At 40.2% G+C, this 24,751-nt stretch overlaps 2 protein-coding genes across 6 annotated transcripts in view; one reads left to right on the top strand and one right to left on the bottom strand.

Moving 5' to 3' along the window:
- SLC25A13 (solute carrier family 25 member 13) overlaps positions 1-11,768 on the top strand; it is a 142,308-nt gene extending 130,540 nt beyond the window's left edge. Inside the window, exons 16-18 of the mRNA XM_075587293.1 lie at positions 8,036-8,194; positions 8,289-8,379; positions 9,765-11,768. Coding sequence (XP_075443408.1) covers positions 8,036-8,194; positions 8,289-8,379; positions 9,765-9,954 — 440 coding nt within the window. The 3' untranslated portion in view covers positions 9,955-11,768. The remainder of the gene's footprint in view (positions 1-8,035; positions 8,195-8,288; positions 8,380-9,764) is intronic.
- A 3,032-nt stretch (positions 11,769-14,800) lies between these two features.
- DYNC1I1 (dynein cytoplasmic 1 intermediate chain 1) overlaps positions 14,801-24,751 on the bottom strand; it is a 576,993-nt gene continuing 567,042 nt past the window's right edge. For all 5 annotated transcript variants that reach the window (XM_075587298.1, XM_075587296.1, XM_075587299.1 and 2 more), the window contains one exon: positions 14,801-17,833. In XM_075587298.1, coding sequence (XP_075443413.1) covers positions 17,726-17,833 — 108 coding nt within the window. In that variant the 3' untranslated portion in view covers positions 14,801-17,725. The remainder of the gene's footprint in view (positions 17,834-24,751) is intronic.

Raw genomic sequence — 24,751 nt, forward strand, 5'->3', positions numbered from 1 at the left:
CTGTCTGAGAGCTGTTCCTGTCTCCTGACCAATCCCCTGCCCTGTCTCAGAGCTGTTCTGACAAAAGGAAAAAGCTGATTGGCTGGAAATAAACACATTGCAAGCTGCAAAAATTCCGGGCATTACTGAATGAATAATGCCCGGAATTTTAACCAATAAGAGAGCAGGGATTTCAGTAATGCCTGGAATGTTACTGCTTTAGTCTATAATTTTCAATTATAACCAAAAAACATGAATATGTCCAATGAAGAAATTGTAAAAAAGTGGTAAAGTGCATACACAACATCCAGAATGGAGATTAATCGAAAAAAACATAAGGAAGAAGCGCACGCTCCATAGTGCAATACATGTAATACAATTAAGCAGAAAAGATGACAATTGCTCACTCCTGAGATGTCAGATGTAAATTTCTCAGCAAAAAAAGTGCTGTTAACGAGATCCAGATAGGGGATGTACAAATCTCCAGTCCCAAACAGAGTGTGAATTCCGGGAGGTCCACTTGAGCGACTGCTGTAACGCTAATGCGTTGAGAGTGGAGGAGTTGATGACAAAGCCCCACTCTCAAACTCGTGGCAAGGATTCACGCTACCTCTTATCACCTGGGCTATAGACAGACCAATGCAATCCGAGTTCGCACAGTCACAGCTGTGCATTGAAGTCACCGTGTGACCAAGAGAAAATGTTCTCTGCGTTAGTGTGATGATGCCCTACACGTTTCATCAGACCCAGATCGTGACTTCATAATTTGATTGTGCGAACATGGACTGCACTGGTCTGCCTATTTCCCAGGCGATCAGGGGCAGCGTGGATCTTTACCAGGAGGTTGTGAGTGGGGCTTCATCATCAATTCCTCCACATCAGCTGTGGATCTGACTGCTACATCAGCAATATAGCAGTCGCTCAAGTGGACCTCCCTGAATTTACGCTCTGCTTGGGAAAGAAGATTTTTACATCCCCTATCTGGATCTCGTTAACAGCACTTGGTTTGTTGAGATTGCACATTTACGTCTGACACCTCATGAGTGAGCAATTGTCATCTTTTCTGTTTAATCGTACTGTATTACATGTAGTGCACTAGTGTGTGCTTCCTTTTTGTTTTTGTTTTTTTAGATATTTTGTAATGATACAATGTTACTATATGTTTGATCTGTCACTTATGTATACCATATTTCTCTGTTCTTTTTGCCTCCCTGTATGTATCACTCTTATACAGTATGTGCATTAAATAACAGGAAAACGGTGTCTTGAGGAATGACTGTTTGCTCAACGTTGCTGATTAGTTTTTTATATCTGGCATAGCTGGATAGACAGAGAGGTTTACGCCATTTCAGGTCTTGTGGATTTGTTGACGCAGAAACTAGGGTGAAACGGAATTTATACATATATGATACATATAACTTCTACTTTTATATACCCTCTGCTTTACTGGAGAGCCAATTAGCAGCCTTCAGTATAAATTTGAAAGGCATTTGCCATGTGGCTCAAATCATGAGAGGAGGTAGGTGAAACAACTCAGCGAGTCTCAAGGCTAGATAGCCCTTGCTCCCCTTCCCAGTTCCCTCATGATCCGAGTGCCTCATCAATTAACCTGACCTCCACTGTTACTGGCGGCCCCATCCCTCTACAGCAATGCCCTTCATCCATCCCCAAGCGACTCCCTTGTCATCCATCCCCAAGGGATCCCTTCCAGCTCCCCCACCAGCTATTCCGTGCCCCCCACAGCCCAGCATCGTTTTATAGCAAAATAAAATGATGCCCAGAAACCCACCACACCTAATCCAGAAAGCCGCTAAAATGAGGCAGACCTCCTCACCTGTAACATGGAGCTGCAGGTGGCCACATCTATGCTTTCCCGGCTTCTTCCCCACAGCTGGGCCTAGCTCACCTCTGTACTCTTCTACACCGCTGGCTCCTCCAAATGTCTGTTCTGGTACAGGGGGGTGGGTCATGGCTCCCTGAAGTTCTTGTTAAGCTTCCAAGTTCCTCTGTGACTCATCCCGCTGCAGGGGTCAGCAGCTTGCCTCATCATGGTTTAATAGGCCATAAAAAAAATAATCATCAGATATTAAAAAATTTTTAAAGATCCTTTCAATTTTAATTGGCAAAATACAGAGGTGCCAGGATGTTTATAAGACCAACAGACCCCAAGGGCTCCTTCCGCAGGAACTCGTGCTTGGACCTTGGTATTTCACCCTATATTAGTTGGACTATGACACAGCTCATCTACAGGTTATTGTGTATACAAAACCATCTACTCGGCTTTGCTTTTGCAACTGAGCCTCTCTAGATGGGGAGAGAAATGTGAATCGTGTTTAGTATAGCGATTTACTTTTACTTCTTTGTATGTTCAAGTCGCAATTAGTAAATGGGCAAAATAACTGGGACAAGGGCTATAAAATACACCCTCATTTTCAGATTACAAACATGACAAACTTTTGGAAATGATCTAAAAATAATTGCAGTAATTTTTTAATTTTTTTGTGCAGTAAAACCCCAGTCGGCTGCAGTTTTAACCTCTTTGTGCTTTCCTTTCTCACGGTGTGTTACGCCTGAAAAATAAGCCCAAAACAAATGTTGACATGTCTGCCAAATCATTCCCACTATGTGACATCATTGGGCAGCAAAGAGCTATGTTTGAGAGCTTTGGGATAAGGCAATCTGGTAGACATAAGCAGCAGAGGTTTGCATGCAAGTACGCCACGGCAGGCCTTTTAAAATAAAAAAAAGTAGGAGAAGAAGAAAAAATTGTCAATCTTCTTTAAACGGTATCTCTCATTGAGCTCATTGTCAAGATAGGCTATTTTCTAGGGGGTTATTCGTCCTTGGTTCAGATTTAATAACTGTTATATGACTAAAGGACAGTACATAATGAAGGATTCCTATTTATGATGCCAATAGCCTTTTCACGCTGGAAAACCGCCCAATTATGTTCCACTGCTTAGTAAATATGGACCTATTTCTGTTGATCATACAATCTTTGTTTTGTTATATATATTAGTCCAAACACAGGGTACTCACTTCATGGTTGGTAGAGTCTATGCTAGGTGCATATCGTCTGAATGTGTCAGCTGGAACACAATCAATAGTAGACAACAGGACAGTCACTGAAAAATTCCAAAAGGTGTTTATTGTAAACGTTTTGGCTCACAATACAGCCTTAAGAAATTTTGGCGTGTCTGTCCTGTTTTCTAACATACATATGATTGTCAGTAACCACACCGTAGCAAGTTAAGTAATGGCATATATCAGCAAGTGCACATGTAGATCAAAGATATACTTAACCCAAACGACTAGAGAAGACAAAGCACATCCAGGTAAGTGGTCAAAAATAGAAATTCAACGTTTCTGTTCTAAGGAACCTACATCACAGGGTTGCAGAAACCCTGACGAAGGTTTCTGAATAGAACCGAAACAATGGAATTTGTATTTTGGGCAAATAGTCTTTTTGACCCCTTGCCTGGATGTGCTGTCTTCTTCTCCAGTCCCTTACGTTTGTGTGAAACACACACACAATTTTATTACTTTCCATTCTGAATTTGTTCCAAGCCAAAACTGGCTAAGAGCAAATGCTCAAAAAAAAAATTTTTTTCTTTCAGCTCCCTAGTTTAGTTTATTAAGTCAATAAGCGTTTTTGGCCAAGCCAGCCCATCTCAGAGATCATGCAGAAAACACCCATACAGAGATGCGGAAAACACATGTAAAATGCCATTGAATGACATAGAATAAAAATATAGTAGGTTTGTAAAATGTGGTAAAAAAATGTTCACTTTAAATGTTATGCACACACAATTATCCTGTCAATCTCTATAAAGAATATTTAACTACAACCCAGAATAAACTAACAAGTAGTTGCGCTAGTCTATGAACTGTAACCACTGATTAAAATAAACAGCTAGTTTTTAAAGATCAAGTCTCACTGTTTTTTTATGAAAAAATCATCACCCCTCAGTTTTTTTTTTTTTACAATTATTTTGCGCTGTCAGCATTTAAAATGTATGTTTAAAGTAAAGATCATAAACGCTATTACTAACCTCAGCATACCCGAGTGTATGTTTCTGACCTACAGTGTAGCTGGCCATTCCTTCAGCCTCCAAATGCTAAAACTGCGACAGTACATTATCGCATCCACAAGGAAATGGTCCTATATGCAGAAAGTAAAATAAAATTACACTGCACTCTGTTTCTATTGTAAAAAGGTGATATAACACAGTAGTTGCAAGACTGCTTTGCCCCACTGACCACAAATGTGAAAAACATCAAATATTTGGGTCGCATTTTAATTATTATTCACTCAACTGTATTCTTTTTGTGAAATAATGTAATGGTTATTAAGGCCGGGGTCCCCAACACGCATGGCGCCCGCAACGCCTTTTGAAGGTGCCTGCGACCGCAGTGTCAACACCTGCTGCGTGCTGGTACTGGTGGCCACCCCCCAGGTAAGTGTGTTGTTTGTGTGTACGTGTGCATTGTTTGGTGCCCGCTACTCTCTCCTGAAAGCTTAAGTGTGTCACTGGGCACAAAAAGGTTGGGGAGCCCTGATTTAAGGTACAGTACACCTTGGTTTATTGCATTACAGGCATACCCCGCATTAACGTATCAATGGGACCGGAGCATGTATGTAAAGCGAAAATGTACTTAAAGGGAAGCACTACCTTTAATACTTATCGATGCATGTACTGTACTGCAATCGTCATACGTGCATAACTGATGTAAATAACGCATTTGTAACAGGCTCTATAGTCTCCCCGCTTGCGCACAGCTTCGGTACAGGTAGGGAGCTGGTATTGCTGTTCAGGACGTGCTGACAGGCGCATTCGTGAACTGCCATTTGCCTATTGAGCGAAATGTACTTACTCGCGAGTGTACTTAAAGTGAGTGTCCTTAAACCGGGGTATGCCTGTATCTGCAGACCAGGGCACAGGGTTATAGTGTGCAGACTGCTGGAGGATAAAGGTGAGGTTGGGTGCCCCCTACCTTCGCCGAAGTTTATCGTGTGCAGTAGCGGCTTCTTCATCAAAACTCCACCAAAAGTGTGCACCATCTGGATTATCGTCCTTCAAGTCAACAGTAATTGCTTTCAAGCATATCTTTAATTGCATTATATTCCCAGCCCACATAATGCTGCTGCAGATGCTGTTGTCATAGGCATATCATTTTTTGCTGATTTATTTATTTATTTTTCACACATCTACTTTAAATAATTTTAAGATAGTGGCCAACTCTGAATTTCTGCTGCTCAAGCGCGTAACACCAGGAACTAAATCAAATGCCATCTTCAAAATCTCACTACTGGCTCAGTCTTTAGTGTACAGTCTTATTGCAGTTACTCTTCCACAAAATATCAGCGTTTTTACTCTATTACCAGATGCATTTATTTCCTGTAATCTTTTTTGTTCCTCCCTGTTTATTTATCTATCTAAATACAACATAGCTCATACTCCATACATGTTTAAGCAGCAGAAATCATACTTTAAGTATCCAAAACTGTCAATTATTATATTTTTCAATGATTTCCATATCACAATCTGTTGTGTATGTATTTACGTTTTCACAAATACTCAGACGTATATGTTGTTTATTAGTTATAATAGTTTGGATATGAAAATCTACATTTGTCCTTGTACAGTACATTCATTTGGTTGCCATTGTAAATTGAAATCCTCACCCAAACATTTGAGTGAGGTTGTTGAACTTTGCAGATCGCATGCATTAGTAGAGATGAAAGGTTTCCTGAAACCTTAGCTTTGTTTGGTTTTGCTGATTTTTGCACAGAACTATTTCTACACTAGGAAGCAGGGGTTTTCATAGGGTTATTTAAGGTTGCGGCAGGCGCTTCTGCGCGCTCGCCTGTGGCTAAGTGGTCGTGGCGGCAGTGGTGGTGAGGTTGAAGAGTATGCTTTTCAGCTCCTTGTGTGTTCTGTGCCAGTAGCCACAAAGAGGCGTGAAAAGGCAAAGGCAGAGTCGATTTCACCTCCAAAAATATGAACTTAATCATCGGACATGTTTGTGATGTCTAAAGCATGCTCTTCGATCTCCGTTACCACATTTAAGCAGCCACTTTTGGAGACCCACATATATGCAGCCACCACATGCTGTAGTTTTAGGCAATGGAGACATACACTCCCAGCCATCCAAATGACCTTTTTGCAGGACAGAGACGCCAAAACAGTGTCCATGACTCAAATAACGCGTTCTCGCCTCACTACCCAACTCAAAAGTCCTCCGATCCGCTCCTTACATCTGCGAGGAAAACACTGCTGCAGGGATGCACATCTTATACCGATTTGTGATACACAGACAAAGCTGTGGGAGGCCAACTGTAAATCTTGCTACTCTGTATTCTACAATGCCGGATGTTTGCGAGGTGGATTAGGGCCATTTTTTTGCACATACTCCGTTATTCGTTTTGGGGGTTTGGTACAAAACATAAGCGGATGACAGCAGATTTTGGACCATTAGATACTTTTCTGGTGTGCTCTTTAAACCGCACACATTTTCGTTACCGCTTCCGCCCTTATGGCGATTTCTCGGTGCGTAGAAGCTTCAGGTTTGTTGTTGCATTTGAAATTCATGCCTCAAAAATGTCCTTTTGCAGTGAAAGAATTCAGGAAAACAAAGCGGAGTTGCACATCTTAACTAGATTTGTATTTGCTGCACTGTTTTCTTGCCCGAGACTGGTCAGTCATTGTCTGTATGCTTTTGTTTAGGTTTCATTTTTATTTTTTGCAGACCTCCATTTGCATATACAGAGCAATACTGTACCAGTAAAGAGACTATACATATACCACGAAAAATCAGAACTGGATTAGAAATACCCTTTCTTCCCCCTCATTAAAGCTCATGTACAATTTTGCCCACCCCTTCCAGAGAGTTTGGTGACATACACAGGGATATTGAGTATCAGGATATACTCTGTACATACTTAACAGGTACGCTATATTCTTGAGATCCTGTAAGGCCAGCTGTACCTATTAAACAAAGTTGTTGTTTTTTTTCCTGTGTGTGGTCAGCTGCATGGGTTTGGTGACTTGCTTGGAACTGTCTTTGTTCAGCATGAGCACCTATTTTTATATGCAAAATGTTGATATACTGCCAAATAGAAAGAAAAAAGCATAATTCAAAAGTTTTTAAACAAAATCTAATTGAACAGTTGCACATAGTTCTGAGACTGCAGCCCTACACGCTCTCATGCACACCCCTACAAGGGGCTTTTTGGGTGGGTTAGATAGAGGACATTGGGGTCAATGGAAAATCAAAGACAAAATCTAATTTATGGAAATCTACATACGCTCTAGTGTTGTTGACAAAAGATTGAATATTAACCAGGAGTAAAATGTGCATTATCAATCGTAGCGCTTCTGCAGTACTTGCACATGATACATTGCAGACCCTTGCACCAGTAAAGGTGTCTCGCTTGTTAAAGGCTGGGTTGTAATTTTAGATTATGAATCTGATTTGAGGCAAAGAGGTGGCACAAAAATGAAAAACTTAATATTTGCATTACTGAGTAATTTTTGCTGCAACTTTTTTTTTCGTCTAGATAAGTAACCCATAATTTTTTTTTTTTTTATATATATATAAGAAGCCACCAAGTTGTGTTTTAGTTTAGGGTTAAAAGCTCCGTTTTCTATTTAACCTCTTGTGAATTTTATTACTGGTAATCTAGTGTCTGCTTCGGGAAAAAAATTTGACATGATTCTCTGTGCTAGCCACATAAAGCAAAGACACTACCGTACCTAACAAATGCTTAGGATGTCATACAATGAGTGGTGTGATGCACTTCTTAGAAGCGGTTTGCTTGACATTTCAGGACATGCTGTACACCAGTTTGTGTCTGTACTTTGCACCATCTCTCACTGACTAAAGCAAAGTGTTTGTATTAATAATGTATGCACCGTTTTTTTGCAATGGTGCAAATCTCAAATAAAACAAATTCTCTAAAGTTTCAAACGGTTGACTGTAAAATAATTATATTTAGCACCGAACGCAAACACTTGTAATTATAATTATTGTGCGTCAATGTCATCTTGCACAGGCATGCCGGCCGCATCTCTGGTGACACCTGCTGACGTTATCAAGACTAGGCTTCAGGTTGCAGCCCGTGCTGGCCAGACAACTTACACTGGTGTCATAGACTGCTTCAGAAAAGTACTGCGTGAGGAAGGTCACCGGGCCTTGTGGAAAGGAGCTGGCGGTAACAAATACATTTTGTTTTTCACCTGTATCTGCAAGGAGAAGCGATTCTCTATTGTTATTCAGCTGCTGATGATTTCTTTTCTCCTTTCAAGCTCGTGTGTGCAGATCCTCCCCTCAGTTTGGTGTGACCTTACTAACCTACGAGTTGCTGCAAAGATGGTTCTACATTGATTTTGGGGGAGTGTAAGTCTCGCGTGTTATTTTCTATTTAAAGCTTTGTGCAGCTCTTCATGTGCATGTCATTTTCTTGTGTGATTAAGAAAAGAAAAGTGAGCCATACACAACTACGCTCATTTAATGCATATCTTGTAAGATATAAAAAACACAAACTTGCTTGCTTACTTGGTACCTTTTTGCCATGAGCATGTTTAGCACACATCTTCTTTCTCTTCTTTACCTTACTATATTGTGTGTGTGTGTGTGTGTGTGTGTGTGTGTGTGTGTGTGTGTGTGTGTGTGTGTGTGTGTGTGTGTGTGTGTGTGTGTGTGTATACATATAACATATACATATATATATAATCAAATGGAAATATTACTGTATGTTCATTTGCATGTCTTAGACAGGTCTGCAACCCTGTCTTTCACCATTATCGCCCAGCAAACAGCACTTCCACTGCAGCAAGGGATTCTGGGAAATGGCATGCAAATGAACACACACATACGCATACTGTACATACTGTGCTCAGTACAAACAGGACCCCTTTTGTTTTTCATCATTCTGTATCTTGTATATTTCTTGCCCAATCCCCATTTTATTTGCACAATTGTAGGTCTGTTATGTAGATTAACACTGTGTAAGAACCACAATGGAGAGAATCAACTGATGTTAAATAAATTGATGTCACTGCATTATTTCAACAAGCTCCAGATACAATTAGGTAAATTCATGATAATTAAACGAGAAATATGAGTTTGTCCTTTTGTAGCTCGTAAAGGTGTTCAACTTTGTAGTAATTTTAGTGCTATAGATTAAATTACAACAGTTTGAGTTCAAAGTATGCTTCAAAGTTTGTGTTCAAAATGTCCTCCTTCTGCTGAAACGCACACACACGAAGACGAGAACGCCACTGTCTGCATAATCGATAATGCGCTGATCCATCTGCTCCCACTCCTGAACGATAAATTGTTTAACAAATTTGTTCTTCTCAGAACAAGCAACCATCTTTTATCAGGAAACATTTTATTTAAGGTTTTGGGACCATAATCCTTGCTATGTGACAAGCACTTTATAACGTGCTTATCTTCTTCGCTAAACACCATTTTGTAACTGTGCACTTGATGACGGTCACCAATTCCACAGAATATGTATTAGAAATAATTTTTAAATGTAATAATCTACTGTGACAGACCTGTAATTGCTGACATTTTCATGAAATAGGAGGGATTTTTCTACAAGATATGCTGAATATAGTGTGTGTGTGTGTGTGTGTGTGTGTGTGTGTGTGTGTGTGTGTGTGTGTGTGTGTGTGTGTACCAATGATTTGCAGGTCACCTTTTAGTATTGACTGTGTTGAATCAGTAATGTTTAGTAGGTTATTTTACTGCAGTTTTTTTCTCTCCTATCACAGAAAACCAACTGGAGCGGAGCCAGTGCCTAAATCCCGAATCACACTACCTGCACCAAACCCTAACCATGTTGGTGGATATAAATTGGCAGTTGCCACATTTGCAGGGATTGAAAATAAATTTGGACTCTACCTTCCACGATTTCAACCATCAGTTTCTACCTCAAAACCAGCCACTGCCGTTGACCCTTAAGAAGACATTTCAATGGGCCAGTGGAAGATGAAACATTTTTTAGTTGAGTTATGGATAAGTTACCAGCTATCAGGCTTATTTTTCCCTCTTGGCTTTCCTCTTTTAAGCCAACTTCTGTTTCATAAGAGATTTTAGGGCTTTCCTATTTTAATGTGTATTCCTCTTCTTTATTTGGTGTGCGTCCTAATCATTGTGTCACGTTTGAGCTTTCTTCGCGTTTTAAATCCATGGATGTATTTATTGCATCTTCTAAGTGATAGATGACAGTGTAGATGTGAATATCTTAAGGAATATATCTAGCAAGGGCCTGCTGACGAGATTGTCCAGGCTAGTGATTGAGTAAAAAGGAGTCATCTTGCTGGCTAAAAGGTGTTTTCTACCCTGTGTCAAACAAGACTTCTCATTTGTTCAGAATCAATAGATGGATGTTAAATAATCTAACCAGGATCGGATTAATCCTACTACCATATCATCCTCAGACCGATAGCATCCACTACTATTGTAGTTACTTGACACAATGACACTCACCACGTAGACCTTCATGTTGTGTGTTCTTGGCATCGGTTGGAACACCATCTTTCCTGAGGACGACTACAGATTTTTGTGTAATCCGTGTGATATTCAAGTCCATACTTTGGGTCCCACCAAGTATTCCGGAATGTAATCAATATATGAAACAAATGTATTCATTCATTGCTAATGATCTACCTACTGTTAATCTGTGGTACGTGGGGTTAAATGTTACATGTAGATTTAAAATAAATTATAATCATCATGAAACCGCTAAACAAAACAACAAAATCCACAAACAAATAAGTATATATGGATTGTATTATGCAGATTTTATGTGATCTGTTTTTGTAATAGAAGACACATTTTTAATGTGTTGCCATTGTTTCAGTTATCAAAACCGTTATCATCCAAGAAAATGTTACATCATGGTCATTGCTGAATGCAACTCAGTCTAGTATTTTTTTTTAATGCTCTGTCACTCAGACTTTGGCCCAAATTTGCTAAGCAGTGCTATGCCATTCGACACCACCTGGCCCATGAACGTGTTTTATGGTACACTTGGTAAATAGGGGTCCTAATTTCTTCGCATACGGCATTGTATTCCTGGCATATAGGATAAACCAGGGGTTCTCTACTCCGGTACTCAATACCCCCCAACAGGTCAGGTTTTCAGGTTATCACAGGTGGCTCAATCAGTCCCTGCTTCAGCAAAGGTGGCTCAGTCAGAGGCTTGGTCTTCAACTGAGCCTCTGATTAAGCCACCTGTGCTAAAGCTGGGCTATCCTGAAAACCTGATCTGTTAGGGGGGGTTTGAGGACTGGAGTTAAGAACCCCTGGAATAAACACATTCCGATGTCAGGTGAGACTGCAGCACCTCGCTTTACATCACTGGTCTTTTGTGGCAGCAGCGAGGTTAAGGACATTTTAATCTATATTTGAATTATGCACTTCTACTAATTTCTGCTCAGACGAACACACAGCAAATCCATGTTTACTGTATAAATACCTGCCTTGCCTAATGCTTGTAATTTGACAGCTGTGTTTTGGTCAGGAATCATGTAGTGTAGACAGAATAAAATATGATCTATAGTAATAAACAATTGGATGTACAATAATATGGATTGTATGTTACATCTGTGACTGTATGAGTAACGGTTTCCTTCTATTGTATGGTATATGCACAGTATTCCATAAACGACTAAACAATTTGTAAACTAATACCTTACAGCTATTTAGTTATTACAATACAATCTATATGCACACTTTGTGACTCTGCAGTCCAATAAATATAATTCTGAATACTTTGTGACTGATTATTTGTCTACTATGATTATGTTCAAGCAGCAATCAATACAACCAGTACAGTTTGCTCATTACACCAATATATTAAAGCAGAGTGAAACCAGTAACAATCCATACACATACTGTAGTTGTAGCCCTTATCCAAACCAGTAGTTGACATCTTTATTTTGATGGGTTACCTGTCCATATCGCACAAAAATTAGGTAGATTATCCGTGTCATAAGTTCACCAGCTATAAGTCATTAAACTTGTGCAGTCCCCTGCTATATTTCTCTGACCTAGTATTGTATGTCCTGTTAAAAGCAGACAGTGCTAGTGTTAAACCCCTTGCTCATGGCCTAGCATGTGTCAGACTCCCCCGAAAAGTTATAATGTTGCAGTTTTCAGGCAGATGCCTGAAAACAGTTAGTCACATGCCAAGGGAGTGGGCTTGCTCTAGTAGTGGGACCTGCCCAGATAATGGGGCAGAGGAGCTAGTCACACACTTGGTATAAAAAGGACTTATTTTCAAATTAGTTCAATTCATGTCCAGCTAGGGACGAGTGTGCTAGCCATGGGCTAGAGTCCTGCCTCATGATGTGTGCTCAATGACTGTTCAAGGAGAAAGGCCAAACTAGGTGTCCTGCGTGCGAGACTCTGACCCTAGCAAGTTCAAAGCAAGCTGCGAGGGTTCATCTACTTTGGTTTAAGTAGGGGCCAGAAAGGAGTTCAACTCTCTTGCAAGAGAATGCCCGAGGTGGTATGTATGCTGTGAGTACCACCCAATCCAAGTTGCATGTTCCTGGCACTCTGTATCCAGTTATTACTGAAAGTTCCTGTGAGGGGTCACCCCTGCCTCTGGCTGGGTCCTTACAGGATGGAGGCGCTGCACGAAGATGTTTATCATCATCCACCTTACCTACTCCTTCTACGCGGAGGCCCAGGATCCTGGAATACCTACAGGTGAGCATCACAAACACCTGATACCCATCTATCTCCTGTCGGGGGGATAGGGGGTGTTACATTTGTCTTTACAGGAAGAAGTTGGAAGTACAGGCCACAAATGTTATATTATGTAGGAACGCTTGCAGAGTGGCACAGTTGTTTGTGATTGTGTAGTTTTAAAAGGATTGCCACACATGCAATCTCTTACGTTTTTGATGTGTACCAAAATTGTATTCGTACGGGATAATATACGCTTAAATCCTGTTGTAACAGACCAATATTTTTATTCTTCCTTATCTTGAACATCAACCGGTCCAAACTTTCACATGCAAAGCGACATCCGTTATTGGTAAATAATCATTATATTCTCTTGCCAGGTGAATAATGACGATTTTTGAACATTAGCATCAGACTACGTAGTAGGTTACAGAAAATGAGTAGTGTGGAAATTATGTATATTTATTTTTATAAGAACATGCTATTATTATTATTTTTAGAATATTTCACATTTTCAAGTGCTGGGTTACAAGACCGAGACAAATGTTAGAAAATGATCTGGCACTTTAGCTTGCAGTAACATTTGTTATATTGCAAAAAAAATAATAATAATATAGAAATACTGCTAAGCAATATCATGTGAACCTAGTTTCTAATCCAATTACATTTAATATATACTTTTCATCAAAGGGAAATGCAAAATTAATGAAAACACTGTTTTGTATTTTGTGGCCAACGGTCTTTATGGAAATATTTGAGGGTAATTAAGTGTTAAACATGTATCCAGCTACTCTGTGAAGCTGGGGAACAGAGGGTAACCTGCTACAATAAATGAGAATTGCATACACATTTGTGTACATTATTGGGGGCAAATTATGGTAAGAGGTATTATGGCAAATAAAAAATGTAAAAAAAAAATGGTTGGGCCCCAAAGCATAATACATATTCGCTGTGAATTTCTTCCACCTGACTTTCCCTCACTGAGGTCTGTTAGAGTACCCCAAATAATTTGTTTATAGATGTATTTTTCGGTGGAAGCGGGGCCAGGGTTGCCACCACTCTGGGTTTGACCCGCAGACTACGGGTTTTGACCATGTATCTCCGGGTTTACCGGGTAAACCTCCCAGGTGGTGGCATGCTGCGGCCTCGAGTCCTCCCTGCATCTTCCCCCGTCGGTCATTCCTTTCAATATGGCCGTGCGGTGTCAAATGGCGCCGCGTTGCCATGGCATCACGTGATGCCAGTTACCATGGAAACAGGACGCTACGTGACGTCGCGATGAGCGTCCCGTTAAAACAACTTGATGCCGTGGGACATTACTTAGCATCCTGTTTTCATGGCAAGGCGGCACCATGTGACGCCGCACGGCGAACATATTGACGGCTGGACATATTGATGGCTTGCAGCGGGAAATGCAGGGTCGATATTGGACCTATGCCAGAGGATACCACGGAAACTCCGCTGAAGGAAAGTGCAACATTTTTACAGTTTACGTTGGCCTGCAGTAGAAGGTGGCAACCCTGGGGGGGGGGGGTTGTGGGGAGAGAGGAAGTATCTCTTCTGCTAGAACTTCAAATCCTGCAACTTCACCTGAATTCCAACAATGTTATTTGAGATTATACATACACAGTACTGTACGCAACTTTTCAGACAATTCTGTACAATAATTATGTTGCCATTATTCGAGGTAGGACTCTTCGGCTCCAGTACCGACATTTAATCTTGAGAAAGGTCCATCTGTGCTCCTGTGCAAATTGCGTGATTGTGTGAGTGCACCTTTTGATGCAACCTAATTGCACCACTTCAATTAATTGCATTCAGAGAATTACCCAGCCTTCACAATATGGTTTTCCAATGGCACACAACACGTATGCAAACCTCTTCTAAGATTAAAGCAGCAACCTGGTGTACTTGATCTTTATTTTCCAGTAAACATATTGCACTAAATTGGGTTTTTTAATGGGCATAAAATAGCCTCTGGGTAGTTACCAACCAGCAAACCAGCCCCAAAGGGTGCACAGTGACTTACCTGCAGAACGTTACGTGGTAGTCAAGTTAATGATTTGTTTTCAACACATATTTTTATTTTATTTTTAAATGTATAGTCTCAATTTCTCTAGTTTACAATTTTCTCTAGAATCACCGGTACTAACAATGCAGCAAACATCAGCACCTCTAACAATCTAGAGCAGTGACTGGAAAATCTAATCTCGGGGACCACCATTCGAGATGTCTGTTCCAGAATCTTACCGGAGAGATTTCTGCACAAAACCCCACCCACCACCACAAAAACAAATTGCAAATTTATCAAATTTTATACATTTCTATGCAAATATTTGCAAACAATACCAAAAAAAAAAAAAATGTTGCCCTTATTTTCATGAATATTTTGCTCTCTGATAAATTTGCGTTGAAGTTTTGGTGAAGATTTTTTTATTTTTGTCAGCCGTGGATGCACCAAATTAGATACAAATCTGTGATTACCGGCCACACCAGAGTTTAGGATTACCCAGTTAGAACAGTCAATTCATTGGCGATCAAAAAAAAAAAAACTACTGGTCTGGCTTTGGTGGCCTTGAGGAGAAATTGGTGGACTACTCATCTGGATCATACTCTTCATGGAGTTTTCTCCCCCACCTTTAAATAAATCTGAAAGATATGAATCGTGCCTACAAGTGATAACACTGGGATACAGGTTTCTATTCGTCCGTTTGTTTTGCAGATGACTCAAAGGCAGTGGAGCCAATAGTCGGTGAGACATTAATCTCGGATGATTGGTAACATATAAAATCGTTGTTGGCTGTTTTTAATATTTCCTTAGTACAAGCTTAAGCTTTGACGTTCCTAAGCTGCTTGAATGTGGTATGAACTAGGCTTTTGTGTTTTTGGGAAGAGACTACGCAAGCAACGTACATTATCCTAAGAAGGAAACTTCAAATCTGCAAGGTATTTTTTATTATGTTTTATGGGTCTCTCTGGTGTCATTCTTGGACCACAATCTCTTTTCAGACTGTTAATGTAACCTTCCATGAAATCATATGTGCCCAAGCTTTTAAAGAAATATTGCTTAAGTAATTACACGTAATAGGTATTTAAAACCAAAGTTCATTTACCTTTGTAGAACTTGTACAACTGGCCTATTGTAATTGCTTCTTTTAGTATTATGCCGTCTTTGCAGCAGCTTAGAGATAAGGCAACGCTCGTTATATTCATGCTTTAGAATCGTTTATTTTAATTATTTCAAATAAATATGTTCCATGCAGCAGACCGCAATAAATAAGGAGCAATGATGTTCATATAGTTCATCTATTCATAATGTAAGTAACCATGTGAAATACCACATCTAAAGTCTTTGGCCTAGTCCCATTTAGTGAAGGAAACCACATCTGCACATAATCATATCTAGCTTCAAATGGATTTAATATGACTTTGCCAGCACTGCATATATGCTCTCGCATAGCCATGTGTTTTTAGGCATTACACGTTGCCAGTAAGATGTAGAATGACTGCTAAACCTCCAAACATATTGCCCAGTTTCTTAGTTACATGACTATGTATACACTGGGTTTAAACATAGTATAATATGCAAAGATTTGCTTAACAATGACACGTTAAATTGGCATTGGGAGTCGTCTTTACTTTGAAACATTGACAATAGATGAGAAACAACATGAATTTGCAGTACCCTGTACATAGTATTCATCAAGGTTATACTAAATGGAGTTGCAAGATATCCAATGTTTCTACAACCTATATCATATCTATATCTGTACATATAGATATATATCTACTATTCTTGAATGCAAAACATTAACCATTAAAGGGGCATAACATTTTGTAGAATTTTGTAAATAACCTAACAATGTGATTGGCATCCTTAAGCAAATGTAATCCTCCCTCAAGCATTAAAAAGCTCAATGTAGCCGATTTGACACCTTTTAATTAAAAAAAAATAAAAAATAATTTGATAACTTTTTTATTATTTTAAACGTTTCCATGGTAAACAAAAGCTTTGGCGTGTTTTCATAAGCATTATCTAATGTGTTCTGGTGTCAAGTCTAAGCTTTCAAGGCTAAAGGGGAATTGTCCTTGTATAGTTATGAAGCCATATATATTTATACATAAGGAGCATATTTTTATCCTTTTAAAAATGAATAAGTGACTCAGGTCCTGTAAGGATTGAATCTTTCTAAGGAAACTTATCGTGTGTGTATTCTCTCTATTTGCCCTCTCGAGAGATCAATCCTTAGCATGAGAATGACCAGCTCTGCCCTCTCACAGGCAAACTACAAACACAATAAAGTGGCTATTGCTTGCTACCATGCTTTAATTTTCATTGTTTTCAAGCAAACTTTGGAAGAAGAAAAAAAAAATACTTGTGTGCTTCAATCACTAGGATTTGGGTCCCACAATACAGTAGTAGGTTTTTTTTTTTAACACCTCCATATAAACTTTTTGTTCATATTGTCAGTTACCCAATGACAATGTCACGTATGATGGGGATGTTCCCCTCTTTCACCATCTTGCAGAAAAGCATGTGGCGGCTCTCGTTTTTCTTTCTTGGAGATATGACGTTAGGACGGATGCACTCCCACAGAATACTGTACTGTATGTTGTCCTACATAAATTGCCGTGACATGCTCCAAAGTAATTTTATGGTAGCATCTAAAAATTCCACAGACTTTGAGTAGAACAGCAGTTCTGTTTTCTCATATCATACACCTTTTTTTGTGTAGAGCTGCTGTGCTGGTCACAAAATACATGGATTTTCAGATACTGCCTTTTTTCACTTCTTGAAAATGCTGGCACGCATGGGTGAAATATTTCTGGATCCGTTGGCTACCGGTGATGAGAACAGGGGGCTCCTGCCCAAGGTTGCCACGGTTTAAAAGACAAACAAATATAAGCTCAGCAGGGGTGATTTAACTAAAAGCTGCAGAGTAAGCAGGACTGTCACTTTAGAGTCACAGCAAAATTGCTAAGTCACTTTTATATTCAGATAAACACTGTGCTTGGTAAACGGGATATTCTGCTATCAGGTAGAGAGATCTACTTCCTCTTCCTCCCCGTCTCCTCGGTTGGCGCGGATTTCAACCAACGTGCGGGCAAAGCGGCTCCATTCGTCACTGTGAGGAACAGCAAACTGGGAAGAAAGGAGGGAATTGTTAATCCATGTTTTGTTGACTAGGAATAAACTAGCTGAGATAATAAGCAATATCCCTAAAATCATAAGTGAGGCAGTTAAATTTGGTAAAAAAGCAATGCACAGCTGTAGGAATAAAACAATGAAGGTCACCATGTCCTGGTCTGTGTGATTTAAATTGCTGTTTGATTTCACGTACTGTTTGTATTAAGTGTGGCGTTAGAACCAGAAAGAGTTGGAACAAGGAAGGTGTGAAACAAGGTATATAGAACTACAGTGACTTGTTTAGCACTTTATACTCTATAGTGCAACAATGAGTAGGATTGAGAATGCCACTCTATGCACATCTTGCCACCTATACAGTATGTGCACTTGGAGCAGCTGTTCAGGTATGGGAGGAAATAGAAAGGAAGAGACAAGCGTTTAGATTCTTAAAGTCAGAAGGGACAAAGGCATCATATCAGAATTATAAGGAATGTTTCAAAAGGGCAAATGAAATTAGATTAGCAAAAATTGCAAATGAAAAAAGAATTACAATAGAAAGTAAGATCAACCCCCAAAAAAGTTCTTTAAGTACCTTAATAACATAACAAAAAAATTAAAAAAGAAAATATAGGACCCTTTTAATGTGAGATGGGCAGACAAATTATTGGAGGTAATAGGAAAAAAAGTAGAGGTATTCAATTCTTTGCCACTTTACCAGGGAGGAATAAATCGCAATAATAGTTTCGCAGGAGGAAGCCACAATCACTATATTAACAAACAATTGGTTAACTGAGGAAGAAATGCATAGATGGCTTGATAAATTAAAGCAAATAAGGCACCTGGCCCCAATGGCATACATCCAAGAGTTCTTAATTGGCTCAAGGAGTGGCTGAGTGAGTAAAGACACTGACTGGCACTGAGTTTGCAGCAGGGGAACCTGGTTCAATTCCTGGTGTTGGCTCCTTGTGACCTTGGGCAATTCACTTTATCTGCCTCAGGCACTAAAAAATAGATTGTAAGCTCCACAGAGCAGGGACCTGTGCCTGCAAAATGTCTCTGTAAAGCGCTACGTAAAACTAGTAGCGCTATACAAGAACATATTATTATTATTATTATTAATTACAGACCTGTAAGTCTAGCATAAATAGTGGGATGTTACTTAAATACCTAATGGATAGCAAAATTATTAGTAATAGTCAGTATGGATTTATGAAGGATAAGTCGTGCCAAACTAACCTTATTGGTTTATTTGAGGAGGTAAGTTGGAATTTAGACCACGGTAATGCAGTTGATGTGGTCTACTTAGATTTTGCAAAGGCTTTTGATACAATTCCACACACAAAGGTAGTGTACAAAAGAAAGCAAATCGTACGCTGTAGACATATGTGCACCTGAATTGAAAACTGGTTGAAGGATCGACAACACAGAGTTGTCGTAAATAGACCTTTTTCAGGTCGGGCTAAAGTTGTGAGTGGAGTACCTTAAGGATCGGTACTGGGACCCCTGCTTCTTAACTTATTTATTAATGCCCTTGAAGTTGTCATACCGTAGAGCGCAAAGTCTCCATCTTTCCTGATGATACTAAATTGTGTAAAGTAGTAGAATCAGAGTGCGGATGTCTCTCCAGAAGGACTTGGATAGACTGAAAACTTGGGCAAGTAAATGTAGATGAGGTTTAATACAGATAAATGTAACGTAATGCATTTGGGAAACAAGAATAAATAGGCTACTTACAAATTAAATGGGGAAAAATTAGGATAATCCTTTATGGAGAAGAATTTAGGAGGGCTTGTAGACAGCAGGCTTAGCAATAGTGCCCAATGTCATGCAGTAGTTGCAAAGGCAAACAAGATCTTATCTTGCATTAAACGGGGAATGGATGGAAGGGAAATAAACATAATTATGCCCATCTATAGTATAAAGCATTAGTAAGACCACACATTGAATATGGAGTACAGTTTATGGAGCTAAAAAAACATGCAGAGAAGAGCCACCAATTTAATAGAGGGGATGAAAAATCTGACTTCGGAGGAGGATCTAGCTAAATTAGATTTGTTTACATTAGAAATGAGGCATCTAAGAAGGGATATGATAATTACTATTGTAGCAGGGTCACCCCTGACTACTAATCTGCCCTTCTCCTGGCAGTAAGTCCTGGTATAAGCAGGCCTTGCCAGTAGTTATCATGGGGTTTTCCCCGTCACCTTTGGTGCTGCACTTGAGTGACAGCAGGGGGTGGTACATCCTGTTGTAGTTTTGACAATGGGGTGCACGCCTTCTGGCTGTACTTAAGGGCAGGACCGCCCTTAAGTTGGAGGTTGTTCCTTCCCTCTGAGGAAGGCAGGTCACACGTTTGAGAGCCTGAGATTGGTGCCTACCCATGTGCTCTTCCCTGCGGGGAGGAGTGAGTGTGATTATACCTCTGCCAGGGAGGTGGGGAAGAGTTAGGACGGCTGCGGGTGCCCTTGGCCTGTAGTGACGGTCCAGGGACCATCTCCAGTGAGAGCTGATCTAAGGAGACTGTATCCAGCAGACGACTTTATAGGTTGAACTTGATGGACCTACGTCTTTTTTCAACCTCATCTACTATGTAACTATATGTGTAGTAATAAACTGTTCCTGTTTGCAATATACCTCCGGCTTTGTGTGTGATCTAACTGGGGGGGGGGGGAGAGTACAAATTCTACCATGGGAGATCATCTCCATACATCCCTGGAGCCTACAGCAGATGGAGGCGCTGCACTACTAAGCATTATCTGGGGTATGGACCCCAGAAACCTGTTCCTGTGTCCCAAAGTCATCGCGGACGACTCAGCCCTCTTGTTACCAGCAGGTATGCACCTCACACACCCTGTAATGGCCGCTATATGTGATTGGGTGGGGACGACGACACTGTTACACTATAAATACAAATATATTTAGGGACAATACAAGGCGCTTTCAAAAGAACTATTCATCCAAAGGGCAGTACAAACGTCACAGGTCATACCTTAAAGTTAGAGGGAAGGAGATTTCACCAGCAACAAAGGAAAGGGTTCTTTACAGTAAGGGCAGTTACAATGTGGAATTCATTACCCATGGAGAATGTGATGGCAGATTCAATAGATATTTTCAAAAAAAAGGTTGGACATCTTTTAGAAAGGAAAGATATACAGGGATATACCAAATAAGTAAACATGGGAAGGATGTTGATCCAGGGAGTAATCTGATTGCCAATATTTGGAGTCAGGAAGGAATTTATTTTTCGTCTTATGAGATATCATTGGATGATATGTCGCTGTTTTTTTTGTTTTCCTTCCTCTGGTTCAATATACTGTAAATACACACATATAGGAAAAGTATCTGTCGCCTAAATTTAGCATACAGTAGGTTGAACTTGATGGACGTGTCTTTATAACAAGGTATTGAATTTTGCACACCTCCAGAAATAATAAAAACTGGGGAGGGGGAAATAAGCACAAAACAATATGGGCACAACCATCACTGGATGGCATACTAGTGGCTTCCCTTTAATATAATGTGTTCATGGTCCCAGAAGCACTGAAGTAGTTAAAGAAACATGCACATATGGCTTTTACCACTGGCCTCTGCCATCAAAAGTATAACTTTTGTTGCACAAATCTTGCCTCTGTTTTGCAATTGAAAGACTGACAAACAACCCCTATTACTGTGCTTTGTAAGTCGGATATTGTTTAATGTAGATGAAAGCTGTATAGCCCCAATGTCTCTCAGAGATAATGTGCACCATACTTGATGAAAATACAAACGAGAAAAAGAAGCGTGTCACAGCAGGATCGGGAAGTAACTCTTTTAATGGGCTACATGAAATATTACTCCATAAAGTACAAGGGAATATTTGCGCAATGCAGAGGGAAAACCAAATCACCTCAAAGAGGCGGTTACTGGAGCAACTCATTCAGATCGCAGACAAATACCAACAGGGAAGAGAAAAGTTAAAAAGATATTGCAATCCACTGTTCACATGAATCACTACCAATATACAGCTCAACCCCCTTATAACGCTGTGCTTGGGGTCCAAACAATCAGATCGCGCTATAAGCGGATCGCGGTAGAAATAATGTACAATTGTATGCATTGTACAATAAACTATTTAAGATACCAATAATCGTGTTGTAATGTGTTAAGTACAAAAATTGGGAGCCACGCTTGCACCGCGTTATAAGCGGATTCGCGTTGTAACGGATCACGTTACTGTATAACGAGGTTGAGCTGTATTAACATTTTCTGTTCACATGTTCTTGATGCTAAAGTTATGTTTCACACAGGACAGCTGTGATCTCTTGATATGCAGTGAAATAGACATGCAGCTGGTTAGAAGCACAGAAATGAAAGATATGCTAAGATTATTTGAAGTATTCAATCACGGTGTAGGGCAGCGGTGCGCAATCATTCAAGCGTGCGCCCCCCTTCCTGCTTCCCTCCATGCTCGCGCCCCCCCCTCCCTTGCCTCCTCTCTGGCTATCTGGCGTCAAATGGTTGCCATGCCAGCATGACATCACATGACCCCGCTGCGCCATTTGACGCCGCGTTGCAGAAGGTAAGTGAAGTTGAAGAGGCCTCACACGATCCCCCGGCATTAATTTAAATGCCTTGGGGGAAGAGCGTGGGGCCTCTGCAGCCGCCGCGCCCCCCCTGAACAATCTTGCGCCCCCCCCCCAGTTTGCGCACTGCTGGTGTAGGGTGTTTGATATGTAGATAATAGTATTGCAGTATGTAGAAAAAAAACTGTAGATGTTTTAAAGTTAGCTTTCATTAACAAGCCAAGTACGATGTTAGTGACCGTTGTATACAATGGCCTAGAGCAGTGATGCTCAAGATCAGATCAGATTTAAGGATGTCCTGCTTCAGCACAGGTGGCTCAATCAGTGGCTCAGTCAAAAACTGACATATACAGCCACCTGTGCTGAAGCAGGGATATCCTGAAAACCTTATCTGTTGCGGGGTCTTGAGGACTGGAGTTGAGCACTGCTGGCTTAGTCATCAAAGTGCGTTATCCCAAAAATGCGGTATTTGAATCGCTAAAAATGATGCATTTTTTTTAACCGCATCTGATAGAAATATCGGGACCAAAATGATTTAATTCAGCAAAGTTAGTCAGTCATCAAGTCCCAATACTTATCCTAACCTGGCAAACGACAAAAAAATACCACATATTTTTTATCTCCGACTGCAGGCTTCTTTCAAGTAATAAAAGAAAGGGTTTTATTACATAATTTGGCCAGGAAATGGTAAACCCACTTGCCATTTCCTAGCAAACCCCAAAAAGAGGGAGATAATATGACAAAGCAGCAACATGTGTGTGACGGTAGCTTTGTAACAGGCTATTAATAATACACACCAAATATCACTGGGTTGAACTGAACGAGACTTAGATATGATAAAATGTAATTTATTCCTTGAAAAAGGTGAACACACGAGATTATACAAATAACAGACACAATATGGACACTCACTTAAGATGGAAATGATGAAATAGTCAGAAATCGTGACTAGCAGTTCATACAGCAATCTTGAAAATCACGAAAGACAATAGCCATAGGCTGAGCCTGGTTCTTATACAATTATTTTCCATTGAACACAACCTAAACCCAGCCCATCTCATAAATCAGTGGAGAGGTTGACAGTTTTCCTCAGAGTAAAACTCCTCCCACCCAAGGACGTTTAAAAACTGATTTTCCTATCTAAATAACTTCATAACTTCAGTTCAGTAGTACTTACTGGCACGCGAGACATATTAATACATTCCGGCACGCTTGACGCTCCCAATAAGACTAAATATTACCGTATAATATTAAAATTAAGAGATATATTAATATCTGTCTCTTTGTATCGGCTAGACATCATGTGTCTGTAATCCTTATGTGCGAATCAGTCCCACGAATACACATATGTAGCTTTTAGCACGTTCAGCCGAGGACATCTCATAATATTCTTATATTTAATAAGGTCACTCATTCTGATATCTCCTTGGGTAACCGCACCCCTGGCCCCCATAAAGAAATCCTTTGAAGCTGGGCTGTGTGTAGTGAACATTTGTCACCGGTGCTATATTTCACACCCAATGCCCCAGCCTGGGTCCTAGCTGTCTCTACCAGCCAGATGTGTTAACATACACCAAACCCCCTCTGTACTTTTCACACCCAACTTCAATCAAGCCTTTTGAAGCCCAGATATTTCTGAAAAGACACCACGCATCCTAATGTATTTTCCTAAACTGCGGCTCATTAACCCCTTAAGCCCCAGTGTGTGTGTGGTGCAGATACTGGCCCAGAAACAATACATTTATACAGGGGAATAAACAGTTGGATGGCTGAAGCAAGACAAAAACACATTACTGGACCCCAGTCCAGTTAACCCCTAGCTTCCCAGGTGAGAGTAGAGGGTGGCCAAAGGGGGTGTAACCCCTTTAATACCGGGCCAAATCCCCTCTCTATTGACAATGTGCTGTTTTGTTTTATTTTGCACAGATTTATATTCAGAATCTGATCAGGGGGATCCCCTGGAGTTAAGTGGCGCTAGTTCAACATCTATGGGGCCCTTGGTTTTGGAGATTTCAGCAGCTGTAACCCCCATCCAAGAATACTTGTCCATTGAACACAACATGGCTGCCAGGGTCAAATATAAATTTTATATATATATATGAGAAAAAGAGAGGAGAGAGCGCACACCCCATAGCGTAAAATAGTAAATTTAATGAGGGGAAGGGGGGAGGGGGGATAAAAATGCACTTACAAAAGTACAAATAAAATAGGCATTGCGTGATATAATCACCACCATCCGTTTTTTTGTTTCTGTCCTTATGGTGAAATCCGCTCTCAATGCAGGAAGGGCAAACGTCCCTGCAGAAGTCTTCAGCAGATTTCCAGGGCCAGTAGATGTAAATATTAGTTTGAGAGTCCAAGAAGGTAGATC

Source organism: Ascaphus truei, chromosome 2 (assembly GCF_040206685.1).
Source record: "Ascaphus truei isolate aAscTru1 chromosome 2, aAscTru1.hap1, whole genome shotgun sequence".
Taxonomy (NCBI): domain Eukaryota; kingdom Metazoa; phylum Chordata; class Amphibia; order Anura; family Ascaphidae; genus Ascaphus; species Ascaphus truei.